This window comes from Monopterus albus, unplaced genomic scaffold (genome assembly GCF_001952655.1).
Source record: "Monopterus albus unplaced genomic scaffold, M_albus_1.0 scaffold12.1, whole genome shotgun sequence".
NCBI lineage: Eukaryota > Metazoa > Chordata > Actinopteri > Synbranchiformes > Synbranchidae > Monopterus > Monopterus albus.
This window is the reverse complement of record NW_018127892.1, coordinates 3,799,647-3,822,920: the sequence shown is the minus strand read 5'-3', so window position 1 is coordinate 3,822,920 and position 23,274 is coordinate 3,799,647. Positions and strand designations below refer to the sequence as shown.

Sequence of the window (23,274 nt, the reverse complement as noted above, 5' to 3'; positions counted from 1 at the left end):
AGTGTCGGCAGCTGACAGTGGACACTTATTCAAGTTTTGAACTGCAGCTGTTTGTGATAGAACTTTTTCAACCGCTGCTGTGCACAGTGGTTTATTGTCTTCCTAAATTTAATAAGGACTTTATTCAGAAGTTCTCTGATCTCCTGGGTTTTATCTTGCCAAAGTTTGACAGGCTTTTAATCCTTGGTAATTTTAATATTCATGCATGTTGTCCGGCTGACCCTTTGTCTAAGGATTTTTTTTAAGTACTATTGACTCTTTTAACCTCACCCAGTTGGTGCATAGCCCTACACATGAGCTCGGACATACACTGGATCTTGTGATTTCTCACGGGCTGCCTGTTATTACTGAAGTATGCAACTCTCGATTCTCCGATCATTTCCCTCTGTTATTTAATGTTAATGTGCCTCCACAGTTCGATAAACCCTCTATTCCTGCTAGTATCAGACACTCAATCACCTCTTCAACAGCAGGAGAGTTTTCTACTTGCTTCAAAAAATCTGGTTTGTATCTGATGGGTGATGTGTCCTCCTACATGGATCCTGAGGAAGTATTAACTCTATTAACCTCCACCTGTCAGGATATATTGGACTCTATAGCTCCCCTCCGATGTAGACCGGCTAAGCCGAAGGTGGGCTAAGCCGAAGGTGGAACCTTGGCTAAATGACTTAACTCGGGAACATAGACAAAGATGTCATAAAGCTGAATGTAAATGGAAGAAGGACAAACTTTGTTTCTCTTCGCCATTTCAGGGACTGCTTGTCGGACTATCAGAAGGTGGTATTGGATATTGGTATATTGGAGGAGATCAGATTGGTGTTATATTGGTAACTGTTCCTCCTCCTCAACTATCCTCTCCTGTGGTGTCCCCCAGGGGTCTGTACTCGGCCCAACTCTCTTTTCCCTCTACATACTTCTGCTGGGATCACTTCTAAGGAGATGTGGATTGTCTTTTCATTTTTATGCGGATGACATCCAGATATACTTACCATTAAAAGCAGCAGGAGGGACATCTCTACAGCCACTGTTTGACTGACCTGAAAGCCTGGCTGGCTCAGGACCTTTTAAAATTAAATGAGGATAAGACTGAGTGTGTTTTATTTGGTGATCTGGCGAAATTTGCTGCTTTTAATCACAACTTAGGCCCCCTGGCTCATCATTTGAAGACGACTAAAAAACCTAGGGGTAACGTTTGACTGTGACCTAAGATTCGACAAGAGGATCAACTCAGTCGTAAAATCTAGTTTCTTTCACCTGAGGTTGCTAAGTAAAGTCAAGTCATTTCTTTCTTTTAGTGATTTTGAGATTGCAATTCATTCTTTTATAACTTCTAGACTTGACTATTGTAATGCATTATACCTTGGTGTTAATCAGATGTCTCTCTCTCGTCTTCAAATGGTCCAAAATGCTGCTGCTCGTCTTTTAACAGGTACTAGGAAATTCGACCATATAACTCCGGTACTGGCCTCTCTTCACGGGGTTGGAAGATCTCTGGACTTGGAGTGTTAATGCTTGCCTGTGACTCTTTGAATAAACCAGCACGGTTATATTTTTTATATACTCAAGTGGTCTGAGTCGTCCCTCGGAGTTCCTGGTTTGAAAGAACCGGATGAGGCTTTATAATGGTTCTTAGCCTTTAACTGTGACCTAAGATTCGACAAGCAGATCAACTCGGTCATAAAATCTAGTTTCTTTCACCTGAGGTTGCTAAGTAAAGTCAAGTCATTTTTCTTTTAATGACTTTGAGATTGCAATTCATGCTTTTATAACTTCTAGACTTGACTATTGTAACGCATTATACCTTGGTGTTAATCAGTTGTATCTCTCGTTTTCAAATGTTCCAAAATGCTGCTGCTCATCTTTTAACAGGTACTAGGAAATTCGACCATATAACTCCGGTACTGGCCTCTCCTTACTGGCTTCCAGTTCGTTTTAGAATTTATTTTAAGCTGTTTGTTTTTGTTTTTAAGGCTCTTAATGGTTTGGCACCGCCTTACCTCGCTGAGTTGGTGAGGTGGCACGAAACAACTAGATTACTCAGATCCTCAAGCCTGTTTTTGTTAGAGGTGCCCAGGGCCAGATACAAACGTTGGGGTGATCGTGCTTTTATTGTTGCAGCTCCTAAACTGTGGAATGATTTACCTTTTAATGTTAGATCCTCTACAGGCTTGACAACTTTTAAATCATTGGTTAAAACATATTTATTCACTTTGGATTTTAATACATAGTATTGTCTGATGCTTCCTCTTATCTGTTGATTTTGTGTACTTGGTGTTTTTATGTTCCTGTGTTTTATTTCTGTTTTGATAGTTTTTACTCTGGATTTGCATTGCTGTGTAAAGTACTTTGGTCAACCAGACATTTTTAAAGTGCTATACAAATACATTTTGATTTGATAAGTAACAAAGATTGAAAAGGTTGCATGTGTTTGCACAGAGTGGGACAAAGTAAAAAGCAAAAGCCATGGTTAACATTGGTTTGGCTTTTTAAGACTGAGAGTGGTAAAAGCAGGCAAATCTTTGTTTTGAATCTCAATAGGCCCTCTAGGAGCTGAAAAAGGATTAGAGCTCTAAAGTGTTTAAACGTCAGTGTTTACTTGCTAGTAGTCTTTTTCCTTGCCTTTGTTGGCACATATGTAACTATGCTTTTTTTTTTGTCTGTGTGAATAATTCAAATAAAACAGGAACTTGCCTTTCAAAAGCACTGCTCAATAGCAATTGTTTCTATTAGTAATCAAAAAACTTCTTGCAGTGGAATGATTTGAGGAAGTTGTTTTTTTTTTTATAAATTCTCAATTTAAAGTTTAAAGTCCTTTAGTTATATTTTTTATGCTCCAAAACAGGACCTGGATAGCTCAAGAATATTAGTTATGTAATTGGCATTAGTTTTAAATGCTTCTACTTTTTTCCTGAGAAGCTGAGCTTTTTCTGTTTGGTATCGTCTAAGCTTCACCTGCCATTACTGTGGCAACGAATATGGTCAGAGGGGCAAACAACAGCTGTATCAAGTTTTCAAATCAATCCAAACTTTACCCATAATTCAAAAGTGAAGCAGTGTAGACTGCTGAGGGTGAATAGCAGAGGTCACCACCACGGCTTTTATATAGATAATTCAGCTGGGTTAATTTCATTTCCATACAAGTCTTCAAAGTCCTCCAGCTGTAAGCCACCCGCAGTACCATTGTCTATACACAGAATGAACAAGCCATTTAAACTCGCAAGTACCCCGAAATAACTACATGGGAAAACTGCTGAGGACAACTGTGAGGCTATACTGTAAATAAGTGAATGTACAGCAGTACCATTGGAAATAGAAATGGTCTGTACTTACATAGTAAAAGCCATCTTCATCTATTTCTCCAAAAACTGTGATGACATCCCCAGCACAGAAAGTCAGTTCAGCCTGCCGAAGAAGAAAGAGCCTTGAGATCATTTTGGCCTGTTGCATTTTTGTTCTTGTTTATAGCACTTTAAAGGCTTTCCCAAACATCAAATCTACTGGGGTTTGATGAGTTTGAAATGCTGTACTTTTATCTCCAAATCAATGTGATGCATCTTAAACAAATGTCAATTCAGTTTCAGCAGCAGGACTGTTGCAACTGTAAATGCATCAAATGTAGAACTTTGAAGACAGGAACACACTGGGCACGTCTCTCCTGTGGGATTCTCGAGAACACACAAACCAAACACAACAAGTACAGTATGTGGGAGACAGGTTGACAAAGAAGACCAAACCGAGGAGGGGGGATGCTGGCTCAGGCAGTGTATGAGGGGCTGTATTTGTGACCACCAGGGACAAAAGGTTGTGGCCCATCATCCAAAGCCCAACTCCTCCTTTTCATTTCAACAAATGGGGGTGGGGGAGGAAACACACACAGAGCAGACGGCAGTGTACCCTCTTCACCCTCACTCACCTCCTCATTCAGTCTGTTGTCATACTGTGTCGGTGGCAGTGCCAATAGAAAGGTGAGAATAAGTGAAACCAGGGGGAAGGGCCAACAAAACAGCACGGGAAAGTACTTTTAGTCGTCTAGCTAACATAGTGCTAACTGTAAATCCTCAATTAACCTCACCTCTTTACATACTGCCCTGAATCAAACTCAGATTAAGTCTGAGATTATATTGTCAAATAAAGTTAGATAAAGTAATACCAACCTTCAGTTTTTGTGCTAAGATACATTAGCTACTGGCTGTTCCTCCATATTTAATGGAAACACAAGAGTACTATCAGTCTTCTCATCTATTTTAGCAAGAGAGTATGTGCAAAATGTCAAACTATTTCTTTAGATTCTGCACTAAAAAGGATAAATAGAATATCCTTCTCTCTGCCTGTGCACCTCAAAATGATTTGTGCTTTGACTGCTTTTATGCATTTGGTAACATGATGGTGGTGACAGAATGGTTAAGACTAAATAGATAGCTGGAACTACAGGAAAACAGTACCTCTACATCAACATTAGGGGAGCTCTCTCTGGGGTCGTAGTCATACAGGGCGACCATTCTCCTTGTTGACATCGGGTGTTGCCGCCCACTGCGCCTGTTCCTCTCTGTGGAGAGGAAAAGTAATAAAAGACAAAAACAAGTCATCAGTGGCAATAATGTAAAAAAAAATTACCGAAGGATGTGAGGGCAAATGAGAAGACAATCCTTGAAAATCAAAATCTTTTCAACATCTTATCTGGTATTCGTTAGAAAACTACTGTGGGTCCATGTTAGTAGATGTGGAAAAACTTAGGGACAGCAAGTGGAAATTAGCTAAAGCTTCATGGATGAATAAGGGTGAAAAGGATTGGGAAAACAAAGATAAAACAGAGCAGAAGAGCATCTCACTGGACACAGACCTCTCTTGGACTTTCTGGATCTGCGATTTATAGAGCGGCCATCTTTGAAACGGTCGCAGTTCACTTCACAGGAAAGCAGAAAAATATAATTAAGTGGGAAGAGTAGAGGAAAGGAAAAATGTGTCAGTAAAAGACACTTTAGCAGGACATAAGGTGTCCTCTTGACATAAAGTTTATGAGGTCGAGGTCAAGGTAAAGAAGCTGAGGAGGTTCAATGGGGAAAATGTCTTACCTAACTTCTCCACAGGGGTGTTGAGTGGTAGAAAGCCCTGTTTGAGGAGCTGTTCCATCATTTCATCATCTTCTGTTTGGATCTCAGAGACCATGTTACAGGGGATCAGGCCTACTCGGTCTCGGATCTCCGCCCTGTAGAAGCCATCTGTGTCTTTATTTCCAAACACCTAAAAAGAACAGATGCATCGAACCATAAAACCATGAAAATCATAGTCTTTACCAGTTGTAGTTACCACTATTTAAGTGTATATCCAAAAGTTAAAATAACATTTAAGTGCAGGGAAATTAAATAAAAACAAGACATTTTTGGGATGGTCTTCGTGTCTAGTGTTTACCTTAATAATTTGGCCCTCCTTGAATGGTAGCTCCTCATCAGCGGCATCAGGATTGGGAGACATGGACATGGGGTCATAGTCAAACAAAGCCACAAAGACACGGGTCAGCTCCTCTGGCTCTGATTCCTCATAGTAATCTGGAGAGCATCGTCCCTGCCGGTGCCTGCGCCCACCATAGCCGTCTGAAACATAGAGGAGGCCTCTGCTGCTACTACCAGCCTTATACAGCCACGCTGGCTGTAGAGGCAATGAGAGCAGAAGATGTCTCTTTGTTAGAGCTGATAGGGGAGAGGGTGATGAGATGCATGTGTGAAAAAAGACCCTGAAATTGATGTGATAATTATACTTTCAGTTTTAATGTCTTTCATTTTGAAAATGATATTCATGTTTTGTTCTCGCACTCAAAACAAAGGATGCTTTTACAGTAAAGGCTCAGTACAATCGTAGCCCAGCAGAGTACTTCGTTCACACATGGCTGCTTGCTGGCGTGACGTGACGGTCACGAACACAGCACAACACAACACAGCACAGACAGGAAACGTGTCTAGCTGTTTTTGGGGTGCAAGAGAAACTGAGAAACAGGAGGACACAAATAACACTGCATTGTTGTTCATTGCTGTTTCACTGCCTTATCTCACAGAAGCTGAATAACATGCAGGCTTTCCCAGGACTGGACATATTGAAGGGAGCATTCCTAGCATCACATACTGGCATACTGTCATGCTTTTACAGCCACATTTGAAGACTGTGCAAAGAGTGGCAAAGGAAGCACGTTCCCAAGGGAGATAACACATCAAATGTCCCAGCATTTCCTGGTAATGCAGATACAGTGCCTTGCGAAAGTATTCGGCCCCCTTGAACTTTGCGACCTTTTGCCACATTTCAGGCTTCAAACATAAAGATATAAAACTGTAATTTTTTTTGTGAAGAATCAACAACAAGTGGGACACAATCATGAAGTGGAACGAAATTTATTGGATATTTCAAACTTTTTTAACAAATAAAAAACTGAAAAATTGGGCGTGCAAAATTATTCAGCCCCTTTACTTTCAGTGCAGCAAACTCTCTCCAGAAGTTCAGTGAGGATCTCTGAATGATCCAATGTTGACCTAAATGACTAATGATGATAAATAGAATCCACCTGTGTGTAATCAAGTCTCCGTATAAATGCACCTGCACTGTGATAGTCTCAGAGGTCCGTTTAAAGCGCAGAGAGCATCATGAAGAACAAGGAACACACCAGGCAGGTCCGAGATACTGTTGTGGAGAAGTTTAAAGCCGGATTTGGATACAAAAAGATTTCCCAAGCTTTAAACATCCCAAGGAGCACTGTGCAAGCGATAATATTGAAATGGAAGGAGTATCAGACCACTGCAAATCTACCAAGACCTGGCCGTCCCTCTAAACTTTCAGCTCATACAAGGAGAAGACTGATCAGAGATGCAGCCAAGAGGCCCATGATCACTCTGGATGAACTGCAGAGATCTACAGCTGAGGTGGGAGACTCTGTCCATAGGACAACAATCAGTCGTATACTGCACAAATCTGGCCTTTATGGAAGAGTGGCAAGAAGAAAGCCATTTCTTAAAGATATCCATAAAAAGTGTCGTTTAAAGTTTGCCACAAGCCACCTGGGAGACACACCAAACATGTGGAAGAAGGTGCTCTGGTCAGATGAAACCAAAATCGAACTTTTTGGCAACAATGCAAAACGTTATGTTTGGCGTAAAAGAAACACAGCTGATCACCCTGAACACACCATCCCCACTGTCAAACATGGTGGTGGCAGCATCATGGTTTGGGCCTGCTTTTCTTCAGCAGGGGCAGGGAAGATGGTTAAAATTGATGGGAAGATGGATGGAGCCAAATACAGGACCATTTTGGAAGGAAACCTGATGGAGTCTGCAACAGACCTGAGACTGGGACGGAGATTTGTCTTCCAACAAGACAATGATCCAAAACATAAAGCAAAATCTACAATGGAATGGTTCACAAATAAACATATCCAGGTGTTAGAATGGCCAAGTCAAAGTCCAGACCTGAATCTAATCGAGAATCTGTGGAAAGAACTGAAAACTGCTGTTCACAAACGCTCTCTATCCAACCTCACTGAGCTCGAGCTGTTTTGCAAGGAGGAATGGGCAAAAATTTCCGTCTCTCGATGTGCAAAACTGATAGAGACATACCCCAAGTGACTTACAGCTGTAATCGCAGCAAAAGGTGGCGCTACAAAGTATTAACTTAAGGGGGCTGAATAATTTTGCACGCCCAATTTTTCAGTTTTTTATTTGTTAAAAAAGTTTGACATATCCAATAAATTTCGTTCCACTTCATGATTGTGTCCCACTTGTTGTTGATTCTTCCCAAAAAATTACAGTTTTATATCTTTATGTTTGAAGCCTGAAATGTGGCAAAAGGTCGCAAAGTTCAAGGGGGCCGAATACTTTCGCAAGGCACTGTATCTAGGAAGGGATGAACATGATATCAGCTCCCCATGCTTGTCATGGATCACCATGTTAAATGTTTCAGTGGCTCAGAGATTTGCAAACAATACTGACTAAGCAACTGAAATGTGAATTTTGGGAGATGTAAAATGTGCTTCTACAGTGTAAAACCTGATGGCAGCATAGTTAATGAATGTGTAACCAAGTGATGCCAACAATTAAGAATGCACTAACTCATCCAGTAATGTATCTCACTGTATTGTAAATAGATCATGCAAAAATAAGAACGGAAACAGGGCTACTGGCTCATAAAGGCAGAAGGAGAAGAAAAAGAGGAACTGGCAAAAGAAGGTAAGGAAGAGGAGGGCAGGCTGAGTTGCAGTGGGGTGGGAGAACGCCCTGGATGTGGGTCAATGGGAAGAGTTGGTGGGTTGGGGTTTTTTGGAATTGACAGCATAGGAGTAGAAATGGGAGGGATTTTCATTTTCCAGCAAAGGGAAAAGTGGTCAGTCTCGTCTTACCCCATCAGCTTTATTCAGCTAAGCTATGCTAAACTAAACAAGTCACCTAACTGTCCACCAGAAAACAAAGACCACTGACATCACTGCATGTGTTCAAAAACCATACTTGGCCTTTTCTGGCACTGTCAAGGTGAACAGTCATCTTGGAGAGAAGCTGCACCACATACCATATTGATCCTCTGAGGACATAGATCGCCATATCCTGCGCCGAGCTACACTGCCATAAACATCCTCCTTGATGGGTGAGAGGTTCCCTTCACTGCCCTCACTGTTACTGTCCATGGTGATCTCTACAGAAGACACCAATCACAATGTTACGGTCACAGATCCCCCATTCACTCATGCTAACACAGTAGGATGATGAGGTTGCCCTGAGGCAGGGTGGTGTGAACAAGGCAACAGGTTTCACGCTGAAGTCACTGGGTGTAAAACAGCAATGCTTGTACTGTTGAAGGTCATCATGTAAACATGTTAACCCACAGTAAACACAGGCACAGGGAGTGTATCTGGGACAACTTTCCTGTAAAACTACATGTGAACATTTGGTGAATCCAGCTCATGAAGATGGACATCTACAGGGGGTGCAAACCTCACAGAAAACAGTCTATATGTGGTTGTTAACGATCTATAGGAAAGATGTACAGCTTGGCTCACATGGGTGAGGAGGAGACATGGTATAAATAGCACAAACATTAGTGGCTCTGCAGGCGAGGATGAGGCGTCTCCTCATGTGGTGACCTCACTAACCAATGGATGGGATGGGTCGTCGCTGAGGGGGGGTGCCGATGTGAACTGGCCTCCTCTCTGAGTGGTCCAGTCGATCGGCACTTCCATGTGATGGTGAGTTCCCAATGATCTTTAGGGTAAAAAAAAAAAAGACAAGGGGTTAGAAGAACAAACCACCTGTAATATGAAGTAAAACATTTTTAAAAAAATCCCATAATCCTGGTAACACAACTGAAAAACCATAAGAACAAATGATGACTTCCATTTGTCCTTAGAGGCAAAATAATAGTGAGAAAAAAAAATCATAAAACAAAAAGTTAACCTAACAAACCATCAAAACAAGTAACTCAAATCAACCCCCAATACAACAACATGCACTGGAGGTTAGTAAAGGTCAGATGTTTAGCTAAAGACCATTTGTTAGGTTTGTATTGTTCTGTGCATGTCAGCTTCTTGATGAGAAAAGGTAGCAAATATAAAAGAAAAATGAGAGCTAAAGAACAGAAGAAGGAGTGGATAAGAATGGAATAAGTAAAAGTGCAAGGTGAGTGATCGAGAATGGATCAAGACGTGAGCAGATGGACAAAGCCTTCATAGCTTGAACCTAGAGCTCTGTTACAATAATCAAAAGATTAGTGATAATGATCAGGAGAATATTTTTGCTGAAACAAGCGAAAGACAAGAAATTATGTGTATGGGTCAAAGTTAAAATGAATCACAGCAGGCATCAGACTTGGTGTATTTTTCTATGTGAAGCAATGAGAGGCAGGATATGCTGAAATAAAGCTCTGGAGAGCAAGACATGGAGAGCAACATGAGGCCGGCAGGTGGCAGAGAGAAGGAAATGCAAGGGGAAGAATGGACAGGAGCGGCACACCACCATGCACTGCACAGAGATTTCACTTTAAATGGAACCTTTCCCCTTACAGACATGAGAAGTCGAAACTTAGTTAAATGGCCTTTAGGTAATTGAAAGTTTTACTTTAACCACCTGACATTCTACAAGCAAAGTAATTCACACAAAGGAAAACATCAAATCAGACCAACCATGAATGTGTGATAACTTGTCAGAAAATTAAAAAAGTGCCAAATGAAGGGCGGGGGTAATCATAAAGCAAAACAGACAACATTACTAAAACAGAATGGCTGCAGCTTGCAGATGAAAAGTACAGCAGAAAGTCGGAATCACACACCAGCGGCCGGTCCCGGTTGAGCCTGGACAAAGACTGGGCCCTAGCCTCCCTGTGGGGGCTGTAATAGACCCTGTCCAGCTCGTTCAGCCTGCCCTCGCTCAGGGCCACTTCCCTGGAGTAGCTTCGTAGACCCGCCTCTCGACCAGGCCCAAAGTGCTCCCTGTTCCTAAAGTCACCTGTGCGTACCGACTTGGCTGGAGTCACTGGGACATCAGCAAACTCCTCCTCCACGCTGCACTGGCGGGTCAGAGTTCTTTTACGGCCCATAGCCAATGCCCGCCTTTCTACTGGGCCTTCACAGTGGATAATGCGCACAGGACCCCGCATGGTGCTTCCATGAGCATAGTACCCTCGATGACCCCGGCCTAAAGAGCCTTCTTCCTCACTGCCGCAGTCTAAACCACTATCAGGACTTTTTGTGTTCTGGCGGTTAGGCCATCCCAGGATGCGGTCATCTGCATTGTAGCAGTAGCGGCTGTCAGTGAAACGAGGAGAGGAGCGCTGGCGCTGCAGGTGGCGGGAGGTCTTGCTGGGGGTGAGATGGTTGTGCATGTGGGAGTCCTGAGGATACATCTTCCGCTGTGTGCCTGGGGTTCCAGGCCTTCCACCTTCTTCAAAGGACAGGCGCTGGCCCATGCTGTCCACGCTGTCTGACTCCTCCTCAGCCACCTCAGGGATGCTGTGGAGACGTTTGCTGCGGAGCGACCTCTGCTTCACCACCTCCCTCTGGAGGTCCCAGCAGTCTCTTTCCTCGGCTAAGTCCTGACGCTTGTAATACGCCTTCAGTCATGACCAGAAGGAAAAGTTCCACAATTTCACAGTTCAGTGTGTTCAGTGCAAAAGTTTAGATTTTTGTGAGGGGGGGTTGAAAAGTTTGTTCGAAGGTTTTAGAACAGGCAGGAAACAACACAGTATGTGAATAGAACAAATGGGGAAAGACAAAATAAAAACAGAATTAGTTATTTGAGGCAATGTAGTAAGACATGCAGTTTCATTCCATGAGGAGGAAATGGCATGCTCTGAACAGGAATCTGTGAAGGCTCCAGTATGGAGTGATAAACTGGGCACAGGCACAGAGATTAAATGAGGAACAGGAAATTTAGCTTGTGAATAATTTTCAAACCTTTTCAAACAAAAATTAAGAGACCGGTTTAGTTAGCGCCATGGGTGAGGGACACATACTGTAAAAACATAAATGTGGATGAGATATACAAATAAATCTAGAAAGTGTGTTAAAAATTAACAACACTAAGAACATGAAGCTTAGTGATTAGAAGTATCCACTGCATTATCACATTTCTTTAGTCATAGTTTCAGTGAATGAAACATGCAGAACTTTTACATGCTCACAAAACAACAATAAGAAAATGTGACAATTCATGTTTAATCTTAATATCTAATTAAAGTTTTATATCATTACTATACATATTTGCATCTTTTTAAACTAATATTTTTTACAGAAATATAAGGATAGATAATGTGTAAAAGTAATTTAGAAATAGATGGCGATGACAAAAAGGGAGACGTATTGGTGTATCCCCCTCATGGCTGCCACTGTACAGGCTTAACAGGACCTAAACAAATTTGCAGTTATTTTATAATGTCTTCTAAAATATAATACAGAGGACCATTCAGCCACTACAGTACCTCTCACTTTCATAACATGATGGCAGATTGGCTTTATATGCACACATCAAATGAAAACAGAATCATGTACCAACAATGTTAACATCTAACAAGAGAAAAACTAAACATTAGGACACGATGGATGTAAACACAAGTGATTATTTCCATTTAAGTACTCACTTAAATGAGATTCCCATATGCCATGACCCTTTGATACAGTAGAGTACATTACAATTTGCACTTAAATATCACTTTCTAAAACACTTCCAACAGCCCGTCAGTGCAGTATAAAGAGCATCAAAATGCAATGCATTTGCAGACTTTGCCCCTTTCATGCTGAACAGCTTCGTAGACACAACCATTCCCATGAGCTCAGCCGTGAATAAATAAAGTGGTGCTGGAGGGGTGAGGTTGAGGAGCAGGCTAAGCAGGAGGAGATCAGCCAGGCAAAGACCACAGTAGACCTGGTTCAACTGTCGAGACTGTGAGAGAGAGCAGGTAACTCCTCCCTCCTTCTCTACCCCTCTGTCTTTCTCATGCTCCTCTGTCCCACCCTTGGGCCACTACAGACTGAAGGTGTGCGATAAATACCTTAAGAGTGTTGTGAGAGCTGATACTACGCCTGCGGCCCTCCTCTAGTTGCATTTCAGAGTAAAGATCTTCCTCGTCCTCCTCCATTATGTCTGACAGGTCCGAGCCTCGGCTGCTTTCTGTGTGGTATTCCTCACTGTGGCTGTAGTGGTGATGATGGTCCTAAGGCAAAAATGAGAGACAAAGCTGAAGGATGGTGTTAGGCAGAGATCGCCAAGGTCAATAACTTCTATTCTTATCTTTGTATTTTGGTGAACACTTTTTCTCTATCCCTTAAAGGTATTTGTTTTAAAAAATTGATATCCCAGAGTCTAAAAAAAATGTAAGTAAGAAATTAAGTAAAGGTTTATTTATATAGCACTTTTCTAAACCAAAGTTACAATATGCTTCACAATAAGATAAAAGAAAATTAAGTAAAATCAAATAAAATATAACAAGTGAACAGGCATACCAATTACCTAGTCACTGCCAGTGACAAGCACCTGCTTAATAAATAAGATTTAAGGAGAGAGAGAAAGACAGCCATGTCTGAGCCAATCCAAAGCTCAGGCAGAAGACTATTCCACAATTTAGGAGGTGCTACCTCACTGTAGCCCGGTCACTACAGTGTTTGAGTGTAGACCTAGGCACCTCTAAGAGCAGTTGGTTAGAAGATCTCAGAAATCTACCCAGTGAATAACAATGTAAAAGCTGTAAAACGTCAACAGGACTAACTCTGACTTTGCACGCTCTGCTGCCTTATGCTTCATGGAGACTTGGCTCAGTGACTCCATCACGGACAGCGCAATACAAATAACAGGCTTCCAGGTGCACAGAGCAGATTGCGTACTGGAGCAGTCTGGGAAAATGAGAGGAGGTGGAATCTGTCTCTACATAAATGAAGGCTGGTGCATAGATGTCACGGTGCTACAGGGGACATGTAACACAGACTTAGAAACTCTTTAACAATTGCAAACCTTTTTATTCTCCCCGCAAATTTTCGAGCTTCATTCTGGTTGGTGTCCATCTAAAACTGCAAGCACATGTACAGCTCCTGGCTGAACTGATAACTAGCATAGAACTAGAACATCCCGACTCCCCACTCATTGTTCTAGGTGACTTTAACAGAGCAAATCTCACCAAAGAACTGCCCAAATACAGATAGCACGTCACCTGCCCCACCAGGGACAAAATCACACTGGACCACTGCTACACAGCAATAAAAAACGCCTATCGCTCTGTCCCATGCGCAGCCCTCGGATTCTCGGATCAGTGTATGGTCCATCTTATTCCAACCTATAGGCAGAAACTTAAAGTTGTGAAGCCTGTGGTCAAAATAGTGAAGAGCTGGACTGAGGAGGCTAAGTCAAAGCTACAGGCCTGCTTTGACTTCACAGACTGGAGTGTATTTGAGATTGCAGCTGCAGACCTGGACGAACTCACTGACACTGTGACATCCCATATCAGCTCTTGTGAGGATGTATGCATGCCCAACAAGTCCTTCTGCACATACAACAACAACAACAAGCCCTGGTTCACAGCCAGACTCAAGCAGCTTTGTTGTGCCAAAGAGAAGGCTTACAGAAGTGGGGACAGGACTCTGTACAGCCAGGCAAGGAACACACTGACAAGGAAGATCAGAGCAGCAAAGAGGAGCTATTCTGAAAAGTTGAGTGACTTGCCCAACTTGAGTGACTTGAGTGTCATTCCCCCCTCACCCTCCCCACCTCAGACCCAGCAGCTGCTCCCCCAACAATCACCATCCTTCCCTCCAGCCCCCCACCTCTAACGATCTGTGAAAATGATGTGCATGGCCTCTTTAAAAAACAAAGGATCAGAAATGCACCAGGCCCAGATGGTGTGACCCCCTCCTGCCTGAAAGCACGCTCCCATCTTCACACTCATTTTCAACAGGTCACTGGAGCTGTGTGAAGTCCCCTCCTGCTTCAAACGCTCCACCATCATCCCAGTCCCCAAGAAGACCCACATCAGTGGACTGAACAACTACCGACCTGTTGCCCTGACATCTGTAGTTATGAAGTCCTTTGAAAGACTGGTGCTGGCCCACCTGAAGGACACTGTAGACCCCCTGCAGTTTGCCTACTGGGCAAACAGGTCAGCGGACAATGCAGTGAACATGGCACTGCATTACATCCTGCAACACCTCGACTCCCCAGGGAGCTATGCACGGGCCCTCTTTGTGGACTTCAGCTCAGCAAGCACCCAGACAATAAGCACAGGTGCTCCCCAGGGATGTGTGGTCTCCCCTCTGCTGTTTTCACTCTAGCTCACAACAGTGGAGATGACAGTGGACTTCAGGAAGAGCCCCCCCCCCTCACCATACTACTACTGTATCAGCAGTAGAGTCCTACAAGTTCCTGGGCTCCACTATTTCCCAGGACTTGAAGTGGTCTTCCAACATCAGCGCCATCATAATAAAATCTGGAAAGTAGCCAATGAACCGGAAGCCAATGAAGAGAAACCAAAATCGGGGTTATGTGTTTATGTTTCTGTGTGTCTGTCAAAAGATGAGCAGCTGTGTTCTGGACCAGCTGAAGCTGAGACAGGGAAGCCTGAGAAATCTCAACATAACAGTACATTACAGTAGTTGATCCAAGAGGTGATTAATGTTTCTAATATCGTTTCAATACATAGTAAGAGGTGCTTTGTTTTGATATGACTTGATGGGAAGTGATTTGACTTACTTTTGTGCCTACCTACTGTAACTGACTGCCTGTTCTTCTCAGAGACAAGTGATGCACACTTGCTGACTGAGCACAGCTTGTTGTGATTCGGTAAAATACCTGTCTTCCCAACTCTGAGCCTCTGAGGAACTCATCCACTGAGGCGCCTCTCCTCCTGGCATTAGGCGAGTCATAGCCATCCTCCTCCTCATCAGAATTGAGCGGATGCAACACATCACCTCGTTCACTAAAGATATTCCTTTTCTCAACCTGGTAAGAGAAATAAAAAAGATCTACATAATTTAGTGTAATATTACTTTATGTAATATTTTTTTCTCAACCCAATGGAAAAAATGTGCTGGGTTTTAATTTTCCATTCTCTGCATAATCATTTTCAAGAGACAAATTGTTCTTCAAACAAATTCCATCCATACATTATCTATAGCCTATCCCAGCTGAAATTGGGCGAGAGGTGGGATACACCCTGGACAGGTCGCTGGTCTATCACAGGGCTGACAAACAACCACACACACTCACACTCACTCCTATGGGCAATTTAGGGTTGCCAATCAATGTCTTTGGACTGTGGAAAGAAGCCGAAGTACCCGGAAAGAACCCATGCAGGCACAGGGAGAACGTGCGAACTCCACACAGAATCCGGAATCTTCTTGCTGTGAGGCAAAAGCGCTAACCACTGCATGCCATGCCATGCCGCCTCAAACAAATTATTTGTGTTAATGGTTTTTAAAGCAAGAGAATTTTCACAAACTGCTCAAAATATCATCTTATTAGATGTTCCCATTAGAATAATAAAAACTCTGACATGAATACTCTTTTGTAATGAAATCTCCACCCACCCGACTGCCCTCAGCAAACACTCTCTGAGCAGCTTCCCTGGCCATGGCCTTCGCGATGGTGTTGGGGATGGGGACTCCCTGAGGCTGCGGCAGGATCCTCTGAGGAGAGGGCGATCGCTGTGGCTGGAAGTGTGGTGGCTCCAGGTTGGATCCATGCATAAGAGGCAGCGGAGAGGGGGAGCGCTCCCATGGCTGGGCTGGCCGCAGGCCCACCTCATGCTCTTTGGTTTCAGGCTCTCTGGCACTTACTAACAGTTTGGACTTGGGTACAGGGTGGCGCTGGAACTGAGGCTGGTGATGAGGAGAGGGGTGGCGGAGGGGCTGCGAGTGAGGCTGTGCGTGGGGCAGTGTGTGGGACTGGGCTCGAGGCAGAGGCTGCACCTGGGGCTGAGGGTGATTCGGGGGGTATGTTGATGGGTAAGGAGGATGGGTTTGTGAGTGTAGTGGATGGGACTGTGGGAGAGGCATAGCATGAGGAAGTGCAGTAGTTCGGTGGGAGAGGTGTGGAGAGCCCAAGAGGTTGTGAGGGATGATGGCCACGGGCGAGTCTTGGGACTCTCCTTGTGTTGACAACGTCCTTACAATGACTTCCCTGGCCTCCAGACACTGAATCCTGTTTAAGTCTACAGTCACATAGTCTGCTGTGGGGTACAAGACCTCTGCTATCTGCATTCACAAAGTCAGGGAGAGTCAGAGTGCAATTCAGTATGTCATCATGCAAAACACTTACTCTGAAACCAGACCATAATACAAACATAACTGCATGTATTTGTTGTTTCTTATCTATTGGCTGAATTCCAGTACTAAAAAATAACAATCCCTACAAAAAAACATCATAACACAGTAAAGTGGAGCTGTATAGTATGCCAATCTAGGTTTATAATTAAACTGGACTCAGTAATGTTTGATTGGCACACACACAACAAAAACAATAGCCTGCTGTGAAAACAGTGTCAGTGGAGCAGCACCATGGAGTCTGTTACAACTGTCTTTAGATTTTTGTGTTAAGTAATGCTTGTCCCTAGGGGTTGGATATTAGCACTGTGTAATTTCTCCAGGAGATGGCAATAAAGCACTACTCACAGAAGTCACCAAAGTCCATCATTTTTTTAAGAGCAATATTGCCAGACTCAAAAAAAAAAAAAGAACACTTGCTCTGACATTTGGTACCTTTTGTCCCTTTGTGCACACAGCATAGCCAATCACACAGGCCCCATTGGAGGTTCCTGAGGGCGTCAGAGGCGGCGGCTTCCATCTGACCTGCAGGACCCCAGGCGTCTGACCACACTGGACCTGTACTTCCTGGGGAGGGAGAGGGGGCCCTGCAGAGCACAACATACGTGCTGGGTAAGAAATACAAAAAAGACCACTCAACAGTAGCTGAACCAAATATGCCTATTTGATCACAATGAATGCGCTGACGTCAGAACTATGGGCGTCTCGCATTCTCACCATGGTATGAAACAAGGATATTCCCATTCTACTGGAGCTGTGTTATATTTCTCACAGCTAATGTACTGTATATATCCTAACCTCGTGGTTTGACCTGGAATTGTATTAAAAATGTAATGTAAACTAAATTCTAAATTAATCTAAATTTCACTTAAATAAACAACTGCTAGTGGGCTTCATGTTGGGGACAGTTGAATGGAGCATTCATTAAACTCAAATATAATAATTTGTGAGGTTTCTTATACTAATGCTCATTTCTGTGCAGATTCATGCTGTGTATTCATTCATATGCATATCAGACGCCAGCGTTACATTGGGTGAAAAAACCCAGTTTGCCAACATTCAACCACCACGGTATGAGCAGCAATATCACAATATTCTATGGAGCAGCAAAAAAAACAAAACAAAAAAAACACACTTTGCTATTTTCACAATCTGCCAGCGCTGTCAGAACACTAAACAACATACCCATCTATGCAGTGTTGCTGTAGCATGTACTGTAGCTGTGCGTGTCTGGGAATCTACATCAGTGAAATCTTATTCAAATTTCTATACAGACTGTCAAGAGACCACACACACAGACTCAGAACAGCAGCAGTGGCTGTTGGGAGGTTTAATTTCCTCTCCTCATTTTTAACCTTGTCAATCATAAACAACAAGCTCCTGTGAGAACTGAAATGAGAGTTTAAATGAATGTTTCAGTGGAGCTTCTTTCATTAGTACTGGATGCAAACAGCAGACACTAATTTCCAGGCAGGGAATTGAAGACTGCTCTGTGACCAGCAATTAAATGTTATAACCCTGAGACATAATGAAGTCACTTTTTTGAAGAACACAAAGTCTAATGCAGTGTCTCCAGAGGCTGTCCTCTTCACTGACAACAGTTATCCGGCTCCAAATCTGAGACAATTTCAGACACCTCTAATTAACATGTTCAATAGATTGCTCATTTAATGAACTCTCAGGATGTTCACTCCCAACAGAAAATGTCAATTCAAAGCGTAGCCACATTTACTCTGTTCTCCTCACACACTCCTTCTGTGTCTCCTCTTCATCACCACCTTGTTTTCCTATTCACCACTCTGACCATATCATCTCTCTGTTATGCCCGGTTTGTCTGTACTTTTCTAAACTGCTTAACAATGGAGTCTTGATCTCCTTTCTATTTTAACTAAGTAAAACAACAATATGTAATGTCTGAACCATATTTTATCTGCATCCATACATTTAGCTAGCTGTGGAGACAATCACTCTTATTACACCCTTGCTTTAAATGATTTCCCATAGCAAGACTGACAGGCTGTGAGACCCAAGTTCATATAACACCAAAGCATCAGTGAGCCTCAAGGGGGAAAAAATGCCAGAGAACTTCACACACTATTTACACCAATTTGACTTTAAGAGACTCCTGTTCTCAGTGAATCTTCAATGTTCATTGCTGTTTTTCTTTCACTCTTATCGTGCATGTCTTATCACAGTAATACATACAAATTCTTGAGGGCATCCTAAAAGTGTCTGAGTAAAATTGAAAACGGCTGAGATGTTTGTCAAGTTTGTAAATGTAATGGGGTTTTAAGTGTATGGCTGAATAAATAATTATCGGGCCATGCTGGATGTAAATTATCACATGGCTTTTACTGTGAAATATCAGATGAGTTGGAAACTGAACAGAATATTAGATTATCACAACAGAAATCAGATAGCGGACAACAGTGATACCCATTCCTCATAAATACACCTTACACAAAAATCACAAACTGACCAGATTTCAGATACTGGTTCTGGGTCCTCTCATCAACATGACTCTGCTAGGCCCACTGTACCAATGCTACCTGGCCAGCTCCAAACATGAACACAAAATTAGTAACTAGCTAGTTAGCACTGTGGAATGGCAAAGGAACGGCAACATCACACGGTGGTAAATGCTTTACTGTCCCAACTTTTGTTGGAATGTGCTGCAGGCATCAGAATTGAAGTGTGTTTTTTTTTAACAAAGACTAAAGTTGATGAGGTATCACATCAAATAATGTGCTGCTGTAATGTTTTCAATGTAATATAGGACACAGATGATTTACAGATCACTATTTTCTGTTTTAATTTTGATTTTACATACTGTCCCAACTTTTTCTGACTACTTAACTGGTAAGCTATGAATTTCTTCAGTTGTTTCTGTATACAACAATGATTCAAATCAAAATACCCTTTGTGCTTGTAACTAAATCATGCCAGATCATATCATTTGCACTCCCAGTGTGACTAACAGCAGCTGGCTAAGCTAAGGATGTCACTGTGTTGCTTCTTTCAGTTATAATGATCAGCCAGTTACATCCATGCAAGTTCATACAACAAGCCATCAAATGGTCTGCTGCAGCTGTCGAATCAATCTGTGGCTGGTGAATCATTATTTTAACGCCCATCAGCTGAAGGTGTTGTAGTCTCCACTAAACTGGTGATGTTTCTGCAGGAGTCTGGGTCTCAGTCACCGTTTTGGCGCTTGCTGCACTTACTTCAATTACTAACTTACAATGATGTAACATTAGTCACACTTGAGACATTTTTGAACAGCATGTGTCCTACATATGTCATAAAAACTTGAGGGGCTGTTTTTTGTGAAGTGCAGTGGTTGTACAAAAGATTTCTGTGGACATGCAGGACCCACTATTATTCCTCTGCTGATGTTCACAAACTGTGCTGGCTGTAAATGTGTGGTGCTGTGTAGCGGAAGTTGCTATACAGCTGTGCTGTCTTGACTGTAGACGTGAAGAAGGGCAGTCAGCTCAATGACTTACATTATTTTCAATGCCCACAAGTTGAATGCTGTCTGCTAACCTGCTGAATTTTTTGTGTGGCCAGTTCACGACGGGCAGGGTGGAGTGCAGAGTGAAGAGAGCAGAGAGAGGGAGGGCTGGAGGGACTGGAGGCGACCGATTCTAGAGTCTCATCCTTGTGCTAGCTTAAAGCTACAGTGTGTAACTTAAAGTAGCACTAGCATGAAAAACTAATTCAGCACTCCCACTCTCTGCTCCACTATGCTCTACCTCAATCTGCTACGCTCCGCTCAATCTGCTCTACAAAAAAGATATTTGAAAAAACCTACATACTGTAGCTTTAACTTTAAAATAATACAAATTGTTGTTTTAAGCTAATAAAATGTTTACCATCTTCACCATCTCATTTTAATGGGATAGCTTGTAAACATTTGTTAATTGGCTCTAAACAAAAAAGTGGACCAAAGTGATGCACTAACTAGCCCAATGACCAACAGCCATTGCCATCCCTAGAAGTATGCAAGTGTGGCTACAATTATCCCTGCGACTATATAACCATACAATACATATCTTGCAATACATAGAGAAATAAGTTGCATTGCTGCGGTTTACTGAACAGATAAAAGTGCCGGTGTAAGTAATGTTTTTGAGGCTGACCTGCAGGCTGAGTGCAAAACTCCACAGAGATCTCCCTCTTCTCCCTTTGATCCACTGGAAGCTGCCAAGGCACCTGATGTGGCTGCGCCACAACTTTCACCTTGTAAACTGTCATGGGTTTCAGGTTGAAGAACTTGTATTTATAGCCCCCCGCCCTGACCATGTCGTACTCTGCACCACTGAGGAAGATGGTGTGACCGTAGTTGCTGTTGCTGGGCATCCAAGAGAGCTCAGCAGAGACCTGTGTAATACTGTCCACCCGCAGATAGTAAGGTGCCACTACCACATCCTTTCCCACAAGCAGAGTGCACCGGAGCTCGTCCGATGGGCCCCGATCTGTAATGCTCTGCACTGAGATACGGTAGGTGTTGGTGGCCAGATTGAGCTTTTCAATGAGAGTCTTTGTCCTGCCCCCGTAGGGGACACTCATGCGCACCTCCTTATCCACCGAGACATTGTAGCCACTGATGGAGCCCCAGCCTGGTGGGACCACAGGAGGATCCCAGGCAATAATCACACTCTTGGCCAGTTGTTTAATCAGGTTGATGCGGCGGGGATAAGGCACAATGTCTTCACCGACCTCGTCAATGCTGACATCCAAGGTCCCTGCCCCATTGCTGGAGGATCCCAGGAGGTCCATACCCAAGCTGCTGGTGGTTAGACAGTCTAGTTTACTGTCAGACAGCAGGCTGCTGATGCCTGTTCCCACTGCTGTGCTGAGCCCCACTCGCTGAGGTCCCAAACTACTGTGGTTGAGGTAGCCAGATTCTTTAGCCACTGTGTCCCTGTGTTGGACAGAGGGTGCCTCTTCATCTTGGACAAAATCCACAAAATTGGAAGGGACCAGCCCCCGCTGTCCATCCAGCAGCTCTCCTGGGAAACACAAAGGAGACAGTAAGTACTGTGGTGACACGGAGGACAAAAGATTAAAGAATACTCAGACAGGCCAGACCTTCGTAAAAGCCGTCCTCATCCATCGTCCCGTAAACATAGAGGTACTTCCCTGCCACCAGGGGGAGCTCAGCCTCAGGATGCTCATTGGGCCCATCATAAGGGTTGTAACTACAGTGAACCAGGAACAATTCAACTGCCAGTGTTTTACTTTAAAAAATGCTTTTAATTACTAAAACAGTTTGTTTTATGTCAAACACTCCAACTGTAAGTCAATGAAAAACTACTTCCTGAGTGTTGCTTCAAAAATATGTGGTTATTTATATTTTTTAGTTATTTATTTTGCTTTTTTACAACTATGACAGAACTGAGGACAGAGTGGGTTGAAAGCTCTGGTTCTGCTTCACATATTTGTGCTCTGAAGATTCCAATTATATTTTGTGCTGACATATAATTTTCTTTAGGGACAGAACCAGTGAATCATCTTTAAGACCACAGTCTACTGTGAGAGATTTGTACAGGACTTATCTACACTGTACCGAGCAGCCAGTTTATTTTACGGTATGGGGGTATGGAGAGGATTTCTCAGCACCTCTCTTGTTCATTATCACCATCCACCACCCTTAGGATGTTTATGGTTTCACTTTGTTTTAAGGAGTTTTGTAACATTTGCACAAAGCTCCATGTATTTTGAAAACACACTGCTAAAATATGTCATAAAATCTGATCTGCTAACTCACTCTTATAGGTCTTTAAAACCATAGAAACATAATAATATGCTATGCATTTTTTTGTCTGTGTACAGTGTTCAAAATCAAACAAGATGCACTGTGAATAAATAATTGTGCCTTGTGTATACATACCTGTACCGAGCAACACAAAGACGAACCTTCCCCGTGAACCTCAGTTTCGACCTGGTAGTTGAACTTAGCTCTTTGTCCATCTAAAGAAGGCAAAAAAGGTACAAATAACCTGACAGTACTGGCACAATGAATGTTCCTTCTTGACCTTTCACCTCATTCAGAAAACCAAAGTGGCAAACCTTCTAGGTGGAACTGATTTGGCATCTTACAAAGATTAATTAACTCATCTGAGCATTTGGTATAGGAACGCCTTGATGTTCAGTGTAAAAGCAAAAACACCGGGTCTTTTAACAATTCATCCATCATCCATACTATTTAAATTATTCTATGTTATGTGCTTTTAACAGAACATAAAGAAGGCCACAAGCTGAAATGCACTGGCCTTGCAATAAAGCTGCTCTCTGCACTGCAGGTGTTCCTGGATTTTTGGCCTTTCAGTTTATTTTTCATATTTGCATCTTGGCAGTGGGTGAAGCTGCGCCAGAACTTTCCCCTTTGATTAATCCCAAATAGTCAGCCTGCATGAGTAAAAGCAGGAAGCACCCCTGCTGTATGGATTTCTCTTCTTCAGCTCAAATGCATTACTTAAATTAAAATGAAGCAGAATAACCCC

The 23,274-nt window shown here is 42.8% G+C and overlaps 1 protein-coding gene across 18 annotated transcripts in view; it reads right to left on the bottom strand.

The window, feature by feature from the left end:
- rimbp2b (RIMS binding protein 2b) overlaps window positions 1-23,274 on the bottom strand; it is a 78,442-nt gene that overhangs the window by 8,229 nt on the left and 46,939 nt on the right. For 7 of the 18 annotated variants that reach the window (XR_002274188.1, XM_020590361.1, XM_020590351.1 and 4 more), the window contains 16 exons: window positions 22,662-22,741; window positions 21,860-21,969; window positions 20,908-21,780; window positions 17,201-17,352; window positions 16,031-16,696; window positions 15,294-15,443; window positions 12,511-12,672; window positions 10,294-11,073; window positions 9,122-9,230; window positions 8,542-8,664; window positions 5,410-5,591; window positions 5,073-5,241; window positions 4,841-4,903; window positions 4,443-4,546; window positions 3,914-3,937; window positions 3,331-3,402 (listed from right to left, as the gene is read on the bottom strand). Coding sequence is in view for 15 of the 18 variants with exons in the window: in XM_020590361.1 (XP_020446017.1) it covers window positions 3,331-3,402; window positions 3,914-3,937; window positions 4,443-4,546; window positions 4,841-4,903; window positions 5,073-5,241; window positions 5,410-5,591; window positions 8,542-8,664; window positions 9,122-9,230; window positions 10,294-11,073; window positions 12,511-12,672; window positions 15,294-15,443; window positions 16,031-16,696; window positions 17,201-17,352; window positions 20,908-21,780; window positions 21,860-21,969; window positions 22,662-22,741 (3,819 nt within the window). In the remaining 3 variants the exon portion in view is untranslated. Of the gene's footprint in view, window positions 1-3,330; window positions 3,403-3,913; window positions 3,938-4,442; window positions 4,547-4,840; window positions 4,904-5,072; window positions 5,242-5,409; window positions 5,647-8,541; window positions 8,665-9,065; window positions 9,231-10,293; window positions 11,074-12,510; window positions 12,673-15,293; window positions 15,444-16,030; window positions 16,697-17,200; window positions 17,353-20,907; window positions 21,781-21,859; window positions 21,970-22,661; window positions 22,742-23,274 lie in introns of those variants that run through there. The other 11 variants (XM_020590365.1, XM_020590367.1, XM_020590354.1 and 8 more) reach the window with 10 other exon arrangements.